Genomic DNA, 16,735 nt, shown 5'->3' on the forward strand with positions numbered 1-16,735 from the left:
TAGTGTTGAATTTAATGAACCATGCCCTTGGCCCAACTTGCTGGTGGCAGGTTCAAACTACCATTACCTTGACCTCCACTGCAAGTAACAACATTTTTACCCACTAGGCCAACAAGCATCATATATATACTATATACTTATATATCTATATACTTACATTATTTCCTTGCTGATCATCTACGACAGTGGTTATAATCTTGCGATGTGGTGCTAGATCCTGGGAGAAGGACGGATATATGGGGGTCATGCAGCAAAATAAAAGACACCAAAGTCATCTCATTGATTACATTTCAACTGAAATTCTTTACTTTGTGAGAGATTCAAACCATTAGAATATAGTATTGTATAATGACCTTGCTTTGCTGAACATGTCTCTACATATCATAAATGATGAGGGAGTGGTCACAGATTCAAACTGCCCCAGATGCAACCACTACACAGAAGACAAAGAACACCGTATACTAAAAATCCCCACACAACACAATATCTCTTCTCTAAGTGACTTATAGTCCTAACTGGAGGCCGTAAGTCTTCTGCTAGACAGACCAGGGTCAATTTACTGATTGATTGGAGCATATAGGAAGACCAAGAAGCAAACTGCTCAAATGCAAGTTTTTTTTTTTTTTCTTTTTTTAAGTGAAAGTATATGAGGACAGTACTAAAGGATGAAATGTCAAGATGGAAAACAGTGACCTGTGGAGTTCTGCAAGATTCAGTGCAGGTGCACATAATGTTTCTTACCTATATCATTGACATCATGGAGGGTACAGCAAGATATGCCAACATGTCTACAGGTGATGCATAAATCTTAAGAAGAGTGAAAATAACAAAGACTGTAGGCTATTGCAAAAAGATGTAGACACTATTTTTGCATGGAACCAAGAATGGGAAATGAAGTTTAATAAAAAAAAAATGCAAAGTACTGGAAATGGGCAATAGCTACAAAAGCACATTTACATCTTTAAATTATTCCCTAGGAAGTGAATTCATTACAAAAGCATATGAGGTTGGTGAGGAAGACATAAATCAGAGTCCAAGTTTATTTCTGACTAGTTTCGCACAAATAGGCTTCTTCAGAAGAAGCCTATTTGTGCAAAACTAGTCAGAAATAAACTTGGACTCTGATTTATGTCTTCCTCACCCACCTTCACCAACCTGTCACAATGCCTCAACAAAAGCATATGAGGAGAATATTTTGGGATTGTTGATAAAAGACAACCTGTCACCTGACAGACATATCAACAGGATTGTGGGAGAGATATATAGACTGCTGCAGAAGATTAAAGTGGTGTTTACCTATTTGGATGAAGAGATGATGAAAAAACTCATTGAGACCCTGGTCCATCCAAGACTACAATATGCATCAAAGGTATTGTCCTCACATAGACAGGATGTAAACAGGTTTGTGAGAATACAAAGGACAGCAACCAAACTGGTTCCCAGCCTGTCAGGTAAACCTTGTGAAGAGAGACTAAAAGCACTGAGTCTGCCAACTTTGAAAGATTGAAGAGAAAGAGGTGATATGATTACAGTATTCAGGTTGTTAATTGGGATAGACTAGTAACCCCTATCATACTTCTCAGGCACCTCATCTCAAACACAAACTCTTCCTCTCTTATATTCCATGTTTCAACCCTGTACAGTGCTGTCGGCATAATCATTCCTTCATAATAATGAAAGGAATGGAAGTTTTAGACAGGAACGACTTGTTAGTGTGGGACAACGGTAAAACGAGAGGACATGGAAAAAAACTGAAAAAGGAACAGTTTCCCACACAGAGCGATAAATACATGGAACAAATTAGACAACAAAACAGTATGTGCAAACACTATACAAGATTTTGAGATAAAACTTGATGCGGAGAGATACAAAGACGGGTCACCACGAGCATAGCTCCCCTCCCGTATATTACAACTAGGTAAATACAATCTCCTCTTGGCATCCATTCCCAAATGTCTATTTCTCATTAAACTTTTTAATCCCCCAAGGCATTTACTTGCTTCTCTCAATCTACATTCTATCTCAATCTCCTCTCATTACCTCTTCCCAGGTAGAACTCTTATCTCTGAGCACTTCCCTCAGTTTTCTTCCATGCAGAAAGCCCTCCATCCATTTCAGTAGTTTACCTTGTATCCCTCCTATGGTTTCCAGTTTTCTTATAAGTTTTTTGTGTGGGACTTTATCAAATGCTTTTTGTAGATCTAGAAAAGTGCAATCAGCCTATCCATCCCTTTCCTGTATCATATCTAGTAGTCTTGAATAAAAACAGATCAAGTTTGTGGTACGTGATCTTCCCTGTCTAAATCTGAATTGTCTTGGATTTAGTATATTTTTCTCTTCCAGATCTTTTATCCATCTACTTTTTATAACTTTCTTACAAATTCTGGTTACTGTGCTTGTAAGGGAAACCGGTCTGTAATTTGTTGGGCTTCCTTATTTCCTCCTTTATAAATTTATATGATACTAGCATTTTTCCAGTCTTCCGAAACTTTTCCTTCTTTGAGTGAGCAACTTATTATGATATATATTTTCTCTATTAGTTCTTCTTCACATTCTGTTAATATCCAGTTTGCAATTCCATCTGGGCTGTTCGATTTCCTGATATCAAGATTCATTATTTGGTCCATTATTTCTTTCCATGTTACTATTATTTCACTCATGAGGGGGGATTTCACTTCTTTCCTTTCATCCCAATGTTCTACATTTTATCTGGTGAAAACTGACTTGAAGTGTTTGCTCATGACTTCAGCCATTTCTGTATCTTCTGTGTATTCCACATTCCCTTGGCGTAGTTTCACTATTTCCTGTTTGTTTTTTAGTTTGCAATTTACATATCTATATAATAGTTTTGGCTGACCTTTACATTTTTCTATCATGTCTTTTTCATAGTTTCTTTTTTCTTCCCTGTATATTTTTACATATTCAATCCTTTGATTAATGTATATTTGCCACTTTCTATATATATTTTTTGTCTTTTCTCCATCTTTTCCAAGCTTTATCACTTCTATCTTTCATTTTACTGCACCTTCTGTTAAACCAGCACTTACTATACACCCTTTCCTGTTTTTCCTTTAGGACATATTCATCCACTCCTTCTTTATAGATTTTCATCAGAATCATCCATTTTTCTTCCATTTGTGTTTTTTCATTGTAGAATTTGTCCCAGCTCACTTTAAAGAAAGATTTCCAAAGTTTCTCAAAGTCCGTTTTATTATACATCAGTCTTCCTTGTCTGTGTTTCTTATTTCTCCCTATATAAATTTCCTCCTTTAGTTCTAACTCAAGTAGTATATGGTCACTCTTTGCAATTGGTGCCTTGTATTCAATTTTGTCCACAATTTCAGGTTCTGACATAAATAATATATCTAGTCTCAATGGTTCTTCCTTATTTTTAAATCTAGTGTTTTCTTTTACCCATTGTGTCATTGTATGTTCTATAGTTATGACAAGTAATACATTTCCCAATAGATCCTCTCAACCTTTCACTGTCATCTCTTCCCAACATATTTCTTTGCAATTAAAATCTCCCATAAGTACCACATTACATTCTTCAGCATCTCATTTAATGAAACTCTTGTGTCATCTAACATTTTTTAATAATCTCTCTCCAAGATCCCATTTTTGGAGGCACATAAATCACTGCAAATTTTCTGCTTTTCATGTCACTATCTTCAACTCTTATTGTGATCATCTCCACCCTATTCTCTCCATATGTAACTTTTGTCACATTTAAGTTTTTCTTATTCAGGAACATGACTTCATCCTGTTTCTCCTCTCTGTTTCTAAGCCAGTGATTATATAATCCATGTCCAACACTGGTGCTTGTGGACCCCTTAATTTTGTTTCCAGAATTCCCATTATGTCTGATTCTACTTCTGACATATAATCATTTGGTTAATTCAATCTTGAGATTAATTCATCTATATTAGTATAAGCTAGTTTTAATTTTCTACTCCCTCCATCTTGTTCTCTGAACCTTTAATTTTTTTTAATATACCATTTTTTCAGTCTCCAATAGAACTGTTTTTCACTCTCCAATAGAACTGCATTTTCATGGTCCCATTTTTGTCTTATTTTTCTTTAGCTTCGCATTTTAATGTCTTATCTCTTTTTCTTTCCTCATCATTAATGTCTCTTTTTATCATTATACTTTTGTAATGTTTGCTTCTTGCTAATTTTCCTGTTTTTGCTAAAATTTCTTTTGCTGCCATTTGTAACATTAATTTAATATTTAACCCCTTCCATACGGTGCCGCACACATAGGCGTCATGGGGAGCGAGTGTATTCGCGAGGCTGCCATATCGGCGTCTTGATTATATTTATTGTAGTCGCCCCTCCATAATGACATTCTTTCTAATTCTTTTGTAATCGCATTTTCTATGGTTATCAAAATTCACGGGTGAAGAGAGAACGATCGATATAAGCGGTGACTATATTTTATGATGCGAGTATTATTACAACACGTCGTACGGCTGGCATTGGCTGCTGCCACCAAGATCTAAGTCCATGACGCCTACGTGTGCGGCACCGTATGGAAGGGGTTAAGGGGCTGACTTTTTCCTTCTGCATATTTACCCATTCTGTGCACTTCCTCTATTTCCTTTTCTACTCCTTCGTCCATGTCATTTATGTATATAGCAAACATGATCAGGGCCAGTAGTGATTCCTGCAGGACACCACTTTTCATTTCTTCCCAATTTGAGAATTTGTCTCTAATTACTACTCTCATTTTTCTCCCAGTCAGGAAGTCTTTCATCCATTCCAATAATTTTTCTCTGATGCCACCTATTGATTCTATCTTCCTTATTAGTTTATTGTGTGGTACCTTATCAAATGCCTTTTGTAGGTCCAGAAAGGCACAGTCTGCCCAACCATCTCTCTCTTGTATTATGTCTATTAATCTTGAGTAGAAGCAAATGAAGTTTGTTGTACATGATCTTCCTTGTCTGAATCCAAATTAATATGGATTCAGTATAGTTTTTTCTTCCAAATGTTTAACCCATCTATTTTTGATTACCTTTTCGCAAATGTTTGCTACTGTGCTTGTCAGGGAGACCGGTCTGTAATTTGATGGGTCTTCCTTGTTTCCTCCCTCATAAATTGGTGCAATGTTTGCCTTCTTCCAGTCCTGTGTCATTTTTCATTCTTTAAGTGAGAATTTAATTATACAGTATTGTATATTTTGTCTGTTAATTCTTCCATGCATTCTTTTAGTATCCAATTTGCAATTCCGTCAGGACCATGTGATTTTCTGACATCAAGGGTTTTGATTTGGTCACTAATTTCCATTTGCGTTATAATTATTTCTTTCATTGAGGGGGATCTCTCTCTGTTTCCTCACAGTTAGGTGAGTTTTCTATTGTGAATACCGATTTGAAATGGTTGTTCATAATTTCAGCCATTTCCAGTTCTTCTGTATATTCATGTTTACCTTGGCGCAGCTTTTCTATTTCTTGTTTGTTCTTCAGTTTGCCATTCACATACCTGTAAAATAGTTTGGGTTCTTCCTTGCATTTTTCTATTTTTTTTTTTTTTTTCATAGTTTCTCTTTTCATCTCTGCATATTTTTACATACTCATTTCTTAGTTTGATGTACATTTGCCATTTGCTTGTTTTCTTGTCTCGGTTCCATTTCTTCCAAGCTTTGTCTCTTTTATCCTTAGCCTCACTACACCTTTTGTTGTACCAGCTTTTTATGTATGTTCTTTCCATTTTTTTTGTGGTATGTATTTATTTACTCCCTCATTGTAAATTTCTTTTAGTATGTTCCATTTCTCTTCCATCCCTGTTTCTTCATTTAGAAATTTTTTGAGTTTCTCAAAATTTTTGTTGTACATTAGTCTTCCTATACTATGTTTATCATTTCTGCTTTGATCCATTTGCTCTTTCAACTCAAATTCTATTAGTACATGGTCACCCTTTCCTATCAGAGTTTTGTAATAAATTTTATTGACAATTTCAGGCTCTGTTGTAAGTATTAAGTTGAGACTTGATGGTTCTTCACTATTTCTGTATCTGGTATTTTCCCTTATCCACTGAGTCATTGTGTATTCAATGGTCATGTCAAGTAGGACGTTATCCCAGAATTCCTCTCCATCCTTCACTGTCATTTCCTCCCAACATATTTCTTTTGAATTAAAGTCACCCATAATTACTGTATTTCCTGTCCTTCAGTATATTAGTTAATTCATATTTTGTATCTTCTAATATTTTGGAATGGTCACTTTCTGCCCAGGACTGTGTTTTGGGGGGCACATACACCACTACAAATTTTCTACTCTTCATATGTTTGCTTTCAACTTGTATCATAATTGATTCTACATTATTTTTTCATTCAGTTATTTTTGTTACACTTAAAACTTTATTAGTTAAAATTAATACTCCACCATCCTGTTTATCCTTTCTGTTCTTTGTCTAGCAGTTGTATAAACCTTGTACCACAGTGTTGGGTGGTGGAGTACACTTTAATTTAGTTTCCACTATTCCCATTATGTCTGGTTTTTCTAAGGCCAGGTAATCATTTAATTAATTCATTCCTGAAGTTATTCCATCTATATTAGTATAAGCTATTTTTAATTTCCTTTCTCCTCGTCTTTTTCTGTCTTCTTTGTTTCCTTTTTCCTTACATACCATTTTCTCAGCCTCAGGTCCACCATTCTCCATTTTTTTTTTTTTTTTTTTTAGTTTCAGTTACCTTTTCGCTTTTTTCATTCACTTCGTTTCTAAGTTCTTTTTCTTTTTTTCCTCACTCATTTCTTTTTTTATCTTTATATTTTTGTAATGTTCATTATTTACTAATTTCGTTGTTCTGGATAGTACTTCCTCTGCAATTGTTTGAGATCTAAGCTTTACTTTTAGTGGCCTGTATTGTTTTTCTTTAGAGTATCTACCTATCCTATAGGTCTCCTCGATTTCCCTATCCAAGCCTTGTCCTTCCACTTGTAATTCTTTCAGAATTTCATTAGCGATCCCTTTCTCCTCCTCTTCCCTCTGATATCTAGGTACATCATGCTTCTCTTTAATGCCATAGATTACAACGGATCTTTTTTATCTACTGTGTCCCTAAGTTGCCTTTCTCTTTAATTACTTGGATCACTGTTTCCTTGGTATTTTCCTTGACCTGTTGCTCCATTATTTCTTTTAGGGATACTTTTTTACACTCTTGTTCAACTTTCCACTGTTTCTTTATTTCCTGTTAGTCATTTTCTTTTATTTTTTCTTCCACCTTTTCAGTCAATTCTTGCATTTGATCTTTTATCTCCTTTTTTAATGCCTCATTCCTATTTATGTCTTCACTTTTAACCTTTCATTTTCTGACTTTAAGTTATTTAATTCCTTTTTTAAGTCATCTATCTCCCTATTATTCTCCTCATTGACTTTTCTTAGCATAGATACTTCTTTGTACATTGATTTGTACTCACTTTTGAGTTCTATTAAATCATCCAAAATGTCATTAATATCTCTATTTCTCATTATATTTCTATACCTGGGTTCTTTATCCATTTCTAATCCTCTATGCATAATATTTCCTTCCCATTCAAACCCCCCAAAAAAACTCTTTCAAACCTTTGGTATTCCCTTGGTGTCTGAGAAAGACAATTCTTCTTTCGAACGACACCAAGGGGAGTTTCAATTTTACTTTCTTCTAAGCATCTCTTTGCTGGTTCTTTGCCTCTTGGAGTTTCTTCGCTTCTTTCCATTTTTAAGAAAGAACAATGAAAAATAATAATAATAAAAAAAAAAAAGATAAAATGGAGATACAAAGACATTTGCATTATGGTCCCAATGAACTTTCGCTTTTACTACACCGTATATGTGTAAACAACCAGGTCCACTTTCAATCGTTCGTGTGTGTGTATTTACCTAGTTGTATTTACCTAGTTGTATTTTACGGGAAGGGGAGCTATGCTCGTGAGGTCCCGTCTTCATATCTCATTTTATCTAAACTATTTTTAAATTCATGTATTGTTTTTGCACACACCACTTTCTCATCTAACTTGTTCCAACTGTCTATTGCTCTGTGAGGAAAGCTGTTCTTTTTCAAATCTCTTCTATAGTTGTCTTTTTTTATTTTCTTTCCGTGTCCTCTTGTATTTCTGTCATCCCATTTTATCAGATTCTCTCTATCAGTAATTTCTATGCCTTTCATGATTCTGTAAATAGCTATCAAATCTCCTCTCTCTCTTCTTTGCTCTAGTGTCTGTAGTTTAAGTTTTTGTAGTCTCTCTTCATATGATAGTTTTGAGAGTGTTGGTGCCAGTTTTGTAATTGCTCTTTGTATTCTTTCAAGTTTTTTTATACATTTTTTTGTACTTGGTGACCATATCGTTGCTGCATATTCTAATCTTGGTTTTATCAGGGTGATTAGGATTTTCCTCACCATTTCTTCATCCAGGTATGTAAATGCCACTTTGATTGTTCTTATTAAATTATAAGTTTCTCCAAAAATCTTATTTATATGTTTCTCAGGTGACATATTATTCATAACAATGACTCCCAGGTCCCTCTCATTTTCTACTCTTTTTATTCCTTCTTCTCCCAAATTATATTTACCTAGTTGTATTTACCTAGTTGTATTTTGCGGGAAGGGGAGCTATGCTCGTGTTGTCCCGCCTTTGTATCTTGCAGTGTCTAGTTTGTTTTTAAACTCATGAATGGTTTTTGCGCATACTATTTCATTGTCCAGTTTGTTCCAAGTGTCCAAAACTCTATGAGGAAAACTGTTTTTCTTCAGTTCTCTTCTATAGCTATGTTTTTTTATTTTCTTTCCATGTCCTCTTGTGTTTCTTTTGTCCCAGTTAAGTAAGTTCTCACTATCGAGTACCTCTGTGCCTTTCATGATTCTGTAGATGGTCAATAGGTCACCTCTCTCTCTTCTTTGCTCCAGTGTCGGTAACTCCAGTTTAGCCAATCTCTCTTCGTATGATAGGTTTGCAAGTGCAGGTGCCATTTTTGTAGCTGCTCTTTGGATTCTTTCTATTTTCTTTATATTCTTTTTGGTACTGGGGGACCACAATGTCGCTGCATACTCTAATCTAGGCCTTATCAATGTAACCAATATTTTTTTCATCATGTCTTCGTCCAAGTATGTAAACGCCACTTTTATTGATCTTAGCAAATTGTAAGTCTCCCCGACAATTTTGTTAATCTGTATATCATAGGACAAGTCGTTCGTGATAATTACTCCCAAATCTTTTTCGGATCCTACTTTCTTTACTTCTTTGGTTCCAATTGTATATTTTCCTGATATTCTGTTTTTGCTTTTTCCAAACTCCATTATGCTACACTTCTTAGTATTAAAGTCCACTTCCCATTTCTGACTCCAGTTCCATACCCTATTTAGGTCTTCTTGCAGTGCTTCACAGTCCTCATCAGTTTCTATTTTCCTTAGCAGTTTGGCGTCATCGGCAAAGAAGCTCATGTAGCAGTTCACGTCCTCATCCATGTCATTCATATAGATAGCAAACATTATTGGTGCCAGCACAGATCCTTGCGGTACTCCACTGATCACCTCTTTCCAGTCTGAATATTTTTCTCTGAGCACTACTCTCATCTTTCTACCAGTCAGAAAGTCCTCTATCCATTTTAGTAGGTTTCCCTGTATTCCTCCTATGTGTTCCAGTTTTTTTAGTAGTTTTCTGTGTGGTACTTTGTCAAAGGCTTTTTGCAAGTCTAGGAATGCACAATCAGCCCATCCATTTCTTTCTTGCACTATGTCTATTAGTCTTGAGTAAAAGCATATTAAGTTTGTGGAGCATGATCTTCCTTGTCTGAATCCGAATTGTCTTGGGTTTAATATGTCATTGTCTTCCAGATGTTTTACCCATCTATTCTTGATTATTTTCTCACAAATTTTGGCAATGGTGCTTGTTAGTGATACTGGCCTATAGTTGGTGGGTTCTTCTTTGTTTCCTCCTTTGTGTATTGGTACAATGTTAGCGTTTTTCCAGTCCTCGGGTATCTTTCCTTCTTTGAGTGAGCTGTTTATTAAGATGTGTATTTTGTCTGTTAGTTCTTCTTTGCACTCCTTTAGAATCCAATTTGCAATACCGTCCGGGCCATGTGATTTTCTGACATCCAGCCTTGATAAATGTTCTGATATTTCCTTTAGTGATGCTGTAAACTCATTCATGAGGGGAGATTTCTTGTTTTTGTCTATGTCACAATTCGGTATTTTCTCTCTGGTGAAAACAGATTTAAAGTGATTGTTCATGACTTCGGCCATCTCTAAATCTTCTGTGTATTCTATGTTTCCTTGGCATAGTTTCACCAATTCCTGTTTGTTTTTAAGTTTACCATTCACATACCGATAGAATAGTTTGGGTTGCTCTTTGCATTTGTCTATAATATCCTTCTCATGGTTCCTTTTCTCCTCTCTTCTCACATTAACATACTCATTTCTATAGTTAACATAAATTTGCCATTTGCTTTGTTTTTTGTCTTTTCTCCACTTTTTCCAAGCTTTGTCCCTTCTGTCTTTTGCCTCACTGCATCTTTTGTTGAACCAACATTTAATGTACTCTCTCTCTCGCTTTTGTCTTGGTACATGCCTGTTTACCCCTTCATTGTAGTTTTCCATCAATATATTCCATTTCTCTTCCACTGCTGTTTCTTCCCTGTAAAATATTTCCCAGTTTGCATTCCGGAAGAATGTCTTTAGTTTTGTAAAGTCTGTTTTGTTGTACCTCAGTCTTCCTTTCCTATGCTTTTCGTTCCTCTCTATGTCTATTTCTTCCTTTAGTATAGTTTCGATGAGTACATGGTCACTCTTTCCAATTGGTGTCTCATACTGGACTTTATGCACTATTTCAGGCTCTGTTGTAAATATTAGATCTAGTTTCGATGGCTCTTCATTATTTCTGTACCTTGTGTTTTCATGGACCCATTGGGTCATTGTGTACTCCATGGTCATATCTAGCAGTACATTGCCCCACGAGTCATCTCCTCCTTGCACTGTCATGCTGTCCCAACAAATTTCTTTGCAATTGAAGTCCCCCATAACTACCAGATTACCCTTACCCATTAGTATCTCATTGAGTGATTTTCTTGTGTCATCTAGCATTTTTTTATGTTCAATTTCTTTCCAAGCGCTTGTTTTTGGAGGCACATAAGTCACCACAAACTTTCTACTTTTCATATTCTTGCCTTCGACTTTTATCATGATCAATTCAGCATTACCTTTGCCCTCTGCAATTTTTGTCACCTTTAGGTCTTTCTTGGCCAAGAACATGATTCCCCCTCCCTGTTTCTTGTCCCTGTTTTTTATCCAGTAGTTGTATAAACCTTGTCCGATAACAGTGGATGGTATTTCACCTCTTAGTTTAGTCTCTACAATTCCCATTATGTCTGGTTTTGCTTCTAACAGATAATCATTGAGTTCGTTCAGTCCCGAAATTAGTCCGTCAATGTTGGTATAGGCCACTTTTAATTTTCTTCCTTCTCCCTGGTTTCTTCTTCCCTTGTTTTGTTCGTTTTGAAGCGCCATTGTCTTAATCTCAAGTCTATTACTCTCCACTGGAATTCTTTGCATTCTGTCTCCGATCTTTTCAAGTTTTTTTCCTTTGCTTCTTCTCTTAGCGCCCTGTTATTCTGTTTTTGCTTTTTCCAAATTCCATTATACTACACTTTTTTGTATTGAACTCCATCTCCCACTTCCTACTCCATTCTTGTACTTTATTTAGATCTCTCTGTAGTGATTCACAATCTTCTTCAGTTTTCACTCTTTTCAGTAATTTTGCATCATCTGCAAAGAAGCTCATATAGCTTTCAATTCCTTCATCCATATCATTAATATATATAGCAAACATTATTGGGGCCAGAACTGTTCCCTGCGGGACACCGCTTATTACTTCATTCCATTTTGAGTGCTGATCTCTTATCACTACTCTCATTTTTCTTTCTTGCAAAAAGTCTTCCATCCAATTTAGCAATTTACCTTGTATTCCTCCTTCATATTCTAATTTCTTAAGCAACTTCTTATGTGGTACTTTGTCAAAAGCTTTTTTTAGGTCTAGAAATGCACAATCAGCCCATCCATCTCTTTCTTGTATTATATCTATTAGCCTTGAATAGAAACATATTAAATTGGTGACGCATGATCGTCCTTGTCTGAATCCAAATTGCCTTGGATTTAGTACGTTGTTTTTTTCCAAGTATTTTACCCATCTACTTTTGATAATTCTTTCACATATTTTTGCTATTGTACTTGTTAGAGAGACTGGTCTATAGTTGGTAGGTTCTTCTTTATTTCCTCCTTTATATATAGGTACTATATTTGCTTTTTTCCAATCTTCTGGAACTTTTCCTTCTTTTAAGGAACTGCTTATTATGCTATGTATTTTGTCTGCCAGTTCATTCCTGCATTCTTTCAGAATCCAGTTTGCTATTTCATCTGGCCCATGCGATTTTCTGACATCAAAATTACCCAAGTGTGTCAATATTTCATTCTTTGTTACTTCTATTTCTTCCATAGGGGGGACTTTTTCCTTCCACTCAATCTCTTCAGGTTGTATATTTTCCCTTGTAAACACTGATTTAAAATGTTTGTTCATAATTTCTGCCATTTCCATTTCCTCAGTGTATTCAACTCCTCCTTGTCTTAATTTCTCCAAGTCTTGTTTGTTTTTCAGTTTATTGTTTACAAATCTGTAGAATAGTTTTGGTTGATCTTTACACTTTTCTATAACATCTTTTTCATATTTTCTTTTTTCCTCTCTGCACTTTTGTACATATTCATTTCTATAACCAGTATATATTTTCCATTTTTCAGGTCTTCTGTCTTTTTTTCCATCCGGTCCAGGCTTTGTCTCTTTTGTCTTTTAACTCCCTACAACTTTTGTTGTACCAGCATTTTACATATTCTTTTTCTTGTTTTTGTCTTGGGACATACTTTTCCACTCCTTCTTTGTAAATTTTTGTCAAAATATTCCATTTCTCTTCCACTGATGTTTCTTCTTTGTATATTTCTTCCCAGTTTTCTTGTTGGAAGAATTCTCTTATTTTATCAAAGTTTGTTTTTTCATACATCATTCTTCCTTTTCTATATTGTTCATTTCTTTTCATATATTTTTCTTCATTAAGTTCCAGTTCAATCAATATGTGGTCACTTTTACCTATTGGTGTTTTATATTCAATCTTGTCCACTATTCTAGGTTCAGATGTAATTATTAAGTCTAGCCTCGATGGTTCTTCTTCATTTCTATACCTAGTGTTCTCTTGTATCCATTGTGTCATTGAATGGTCAGTAATCATCTCAAGTAGAGCATTTCCCCATGAGTCATCACCACTCTTTACTGTCATTTCTTCCCAGCAGATTTCTTTGCAATTAAAGTCGCCCATCATAACTATTCTTCCTCCGTCTTCCATTATTTTAGTTAATGCTATCTTTGTGTCCTCTAACATACTTTTATGTTCACTCTCCTCCCATGAGGCTGTTTTCGGAGGCACATAATTGATCACAAATTTTCTGCTCTTCTTATCTCGGTCTTCCACTTCTATCATAATCATCTCTACTGTATTCTTTCCATATATGACACCTTTCACGTTTATATCCTTCTTAGTCAGGAACATAACTCCACCCCCTTGTTTTTTCTCTCTGTTTCTAATCCAATAATTGTATGTATCATGTCCTACACTGTTGGGTGGTAGTGGGCCTTTTAATTTTGTTTCTACAATTCCCATTATGTCCGGTTCTTTTTCTTTCAAATAATCATTCAGTTCATTCAATCCTGTTATCAATCCATCTATATTTGTGTAAGACACTCTTAGTTTTCTGCCACTTCCATTGTATTCTCTGTTTCCCTTATGTTTTTCTTTAGTATGTCGAACTGCTTTATTTTCATGTTCACTACTCTCCAATAGAATCTCTCTTTCTCTGACTCCGTTCTTTCCTCGTTTTTTGCCTTAGCTTCAATTCTTTTCTGCTTTTCTGCCTCTCTTTCCTCCTTATTCATTTCTCTTTTTATCCATACCTTTTTATATTGATCATTTGTTGCTAGTTTCCCTGTCTTGGATAGAATTTTCTCTGCCGTTGTTTGTGACCTGAATTTAATCTTAATTGGTCTGGTCTTATCTGTACTATATTTTCCGAGTCTGAATTTTTCCTCAATTTCCTTTATAATTTCTGGTTCATCTTCCTGGACTAATTTTAATAAACTGCTTACCCTTTCATTTTCCTCCTTGATTCTTGCGGTTCTATCTGGGTTATGTTTCTCTTCCATTCCTAATATAATTATACATTTCTTTTTGTCAGCTAATTCTCTTACTATATTCTCCTTCTGTCTCATCACTTTAATAACTGAGTCTTCATTATGTTCTTTCAATTGCTGTTTGACTATGTCAGTGAATGAAACCTTATTCCCTTCTTGAGTTATTCTCCAATTTTTAGCTTCTGTAGCTATTTTCTCACTGTTTTCATTACTATTCTTCTTCAATTTCTCATTCTCCTCCTTTACATTTCCTAACTGTCTTTTTAGGTCCTCTACTTCTTCAGTTAAGTTTCTGTTAGCCTTCTCTAGTTGTTCCAACCTTTCAATTCTTTGGAAAATGGAGTCTACATTACCTAACTTACGTTCCAAGTCCTCGATCACCTTATCAACTCTCTCCTCTAGTCTTATCAGTCGGGGGGGGGTTGTGTCCCCCCCACCCTCTTTAAATCCCTGGAACATATTCTCGTCACTTTCTACTGTATTGCTCCTCTCTATACTTCTAATCTTTACATTTTTATTTGCCATTTCGTCATCACTGAGCTGGTCCGGTGGTCGTTTCATGTTGACCTTACGCCCGTCTGCCTGGGCCAAGTCCTCCACATCCTCATTTCCTTCCATTTCCCCAGCAATCCCTCCCCCTCTCCTCTTTCCTTACTTTCCCACTACCTCACGAGCAATTTCCCCCCACCCTGCAAATACAAAAAGGCACTTCTCTTTGCGTTGGTATCCACAATCTGCACTTTTCTTCAGAGCGTTCGTCAAGCCGTCCGTTCGTTGAAAGTGTGTGTGTGTGTGTGTATCCATGAGTATCTTCCAGCAGGTGCAAGAAGTTGGTGGAAGCATTACTACTGGTATCTATATAGCCCTGCATAAATTGCCCAAATACTTGACCACATTATTATTTAACAGACTGGAGTTGGTGAGCAACACCCACTTGATGATTTCTAATGACCTGATCAAGATGTTAAAAGATGCAGATCTCTCACAGCAGATTATGACTAGTTATATCATTATGGCCTCATTCACCGATGTTTACATAGAGAGGGCACTGGCAGCAGCAAAGGAAGTGATTAGAATAATGAATGAGGAGGATTTACCAGTAGGAAAGAAAGATAACTCAAAATTAGTGTCTGTGGGTAAAATTTGGACCTTTCATATCCAACAATGAAGAATACAGTCAGCATCAGGGACTTGCAATGGGCAGCCCTCTTAATATGAATTTGGTTTCACTCCATATGGAGGTTTTAGAACAAAATTATTTCAATAAGGTAATGAATCAGGACACAATTTGGCTCTAGTATATGGATGGCGTTCTTGTCACTGCTCTGAAAGATACCAATGTAAATAATGGGGAGTTTTATTGGCTTATGAATATTCAGAGACTGTTCACCATACAAGGTCATGCTTGAATCTCGAGTACTGTACTGTATACATCTACTTTATCTTGTAATCAATGATCTGATCTCACTGAACTGATGTAAAATTAAATAAAAATTAATAAAAAAAAATAAAGCTACCTTGTTGTCTCAAATGGGTAGTGTGATAAATGAAACTAATACATAGAAGGCTAAAATTACAAAATATTTTAGAAAGAAAAAGCAATCTATAATGATAAAAAAAATGTGTGATCAGTAAACTACATAAAATGAAAATTAATTTCAAACATATAAACCAAACTTCACAATGCAAGCAAAAACACTGCACACATTTACTGAGGACAAAGTAATCTTAACCATGCATATCCAAGTAGTTCCTTATTTCCTGTGATATTGTTTAATCTTATATCATACCTTCTTCTGCATTCTGAAGACCCAAGAGCGAATATTTTGGTAATGTTGGTGTGAGACATGGTCAATTGTAAAAACTGGACCATATTTCAAACTCTTCTCTTTTTCAGGCCAGAAGGGGGGATAGTTCTGCAAAATTGGAGATATGTGTCTGAATTATCCTTAGATCAGATAACTTTTGGTGTATTTTGTGTTTCAAATTCAAACTTACAACCCACCTTCTGAGGCTGTTCACTGTGAAAGCAAAATCTGTGCTAATTTCAATTGTATAAAACAGTCTTGTTCAGTTCTCATGTAAAATTGGACAAAAATTCCTAAACATTCTTTATACATTTTTATAAATAGTGGTGGGTAATCCACTAATCTATTTATTGTCTGTTTATAAAAACATGAAGTTAAATAACTAAAGAGCATTATAAGAAGGTAGCAAATAGAAACCTCCCACTGCACATTCAATGCACCAAGTACAATTTTAGCAAGATTGATAATTAAACCATCCTGGGATTAAGATAAAGATTTCATCTAAATCATGCTTATATTCATATATCGCAGTGGGAAAGATAATTCTATTCTCATAATAGTGGACAATAATAATGCATTTATGGGAGATCTCAGCATGGTACCCTTATGGATGAGATGCAGGAAACTGGGAAGGAGGGAAGCTGCCCCTAAGTTGGCGGCCAGGGCAGAGCTGTAAAGAGAAGGAGGTGAAGGCTGCTGTGCCACCCTTGTCACTCAGTC

At 35.6% G+C, this 16,735-nt stretch overlaps 2 protein-coding genes across 11 annotated transcripts in view; both read right to left on the bottom strand.

Moving 5' to 3' along the window:
• LOC143032890 (uncharacterized) overlaps positions 1–11,448 on the bottom strand; it is a 144,384-nt gene extending 132,936 nt beyond the window's left edge. The window contains exon 1 of the mRNA XM_076198109.1: positions 8,554–11,448. Within this exon, the coding sequence (XP_076054224.1) occupies positions 8,594–11,341 (2,748 nt within the window). The 5' untranslated portion in view covers positions 11,342–11,448 and the 3' untranslated portion in view covers positions 8,554–8,593. The remainder of the gene's footprint in view (positions 1–8,553) is intronic.
• Positions 1–16,735, bottom strand: part of LOC143032891 (receptor-type tyrosine-protein phosphatase kappa-like) — a 984,894-nt gene that overhangs the window by 41,261 nt on the left and 926,898 nt on the right. For 6 of the 10 annotated variants that reach the window (XM_076198111.1, XM_076198115.1, XM_076198119.1 and 3 more), the window contains 2 exons: positions 15,998–16,123; positions 158–217 (listed from right to left, as the gene is read on the bottom strand). In XM_076198111.1, the coding sequence (XP_076054226.1) occupies positions 158–217; positions 15,998–16,123 (186 nt within the window). The remainder of the gene's footprint in view (positions 1–157; positions 218–15,997; positions 16,124–16,735) is intronic. The other 4 variants (XM_076198112.1, XM_076198117.1, XM_076198118.1 and 1 more) reach the window with 1 other exon arrangement.

Source organism: Oratosquilla oratoria, chromosome 14, assembly GCF_046742065.1.
Source record: "Oratosquilla oratoria isolate Oo_2021 chromosome 14, ASM4674206v1, whole genome shotgun sequence".
NCBI classification, from domain to species: Eukaryota; Metazoa; Arthropoda; class Malacostraca; order Stomatopoda; family Squillidae; genus Oratosquilla; species Oratosquilla oratoria.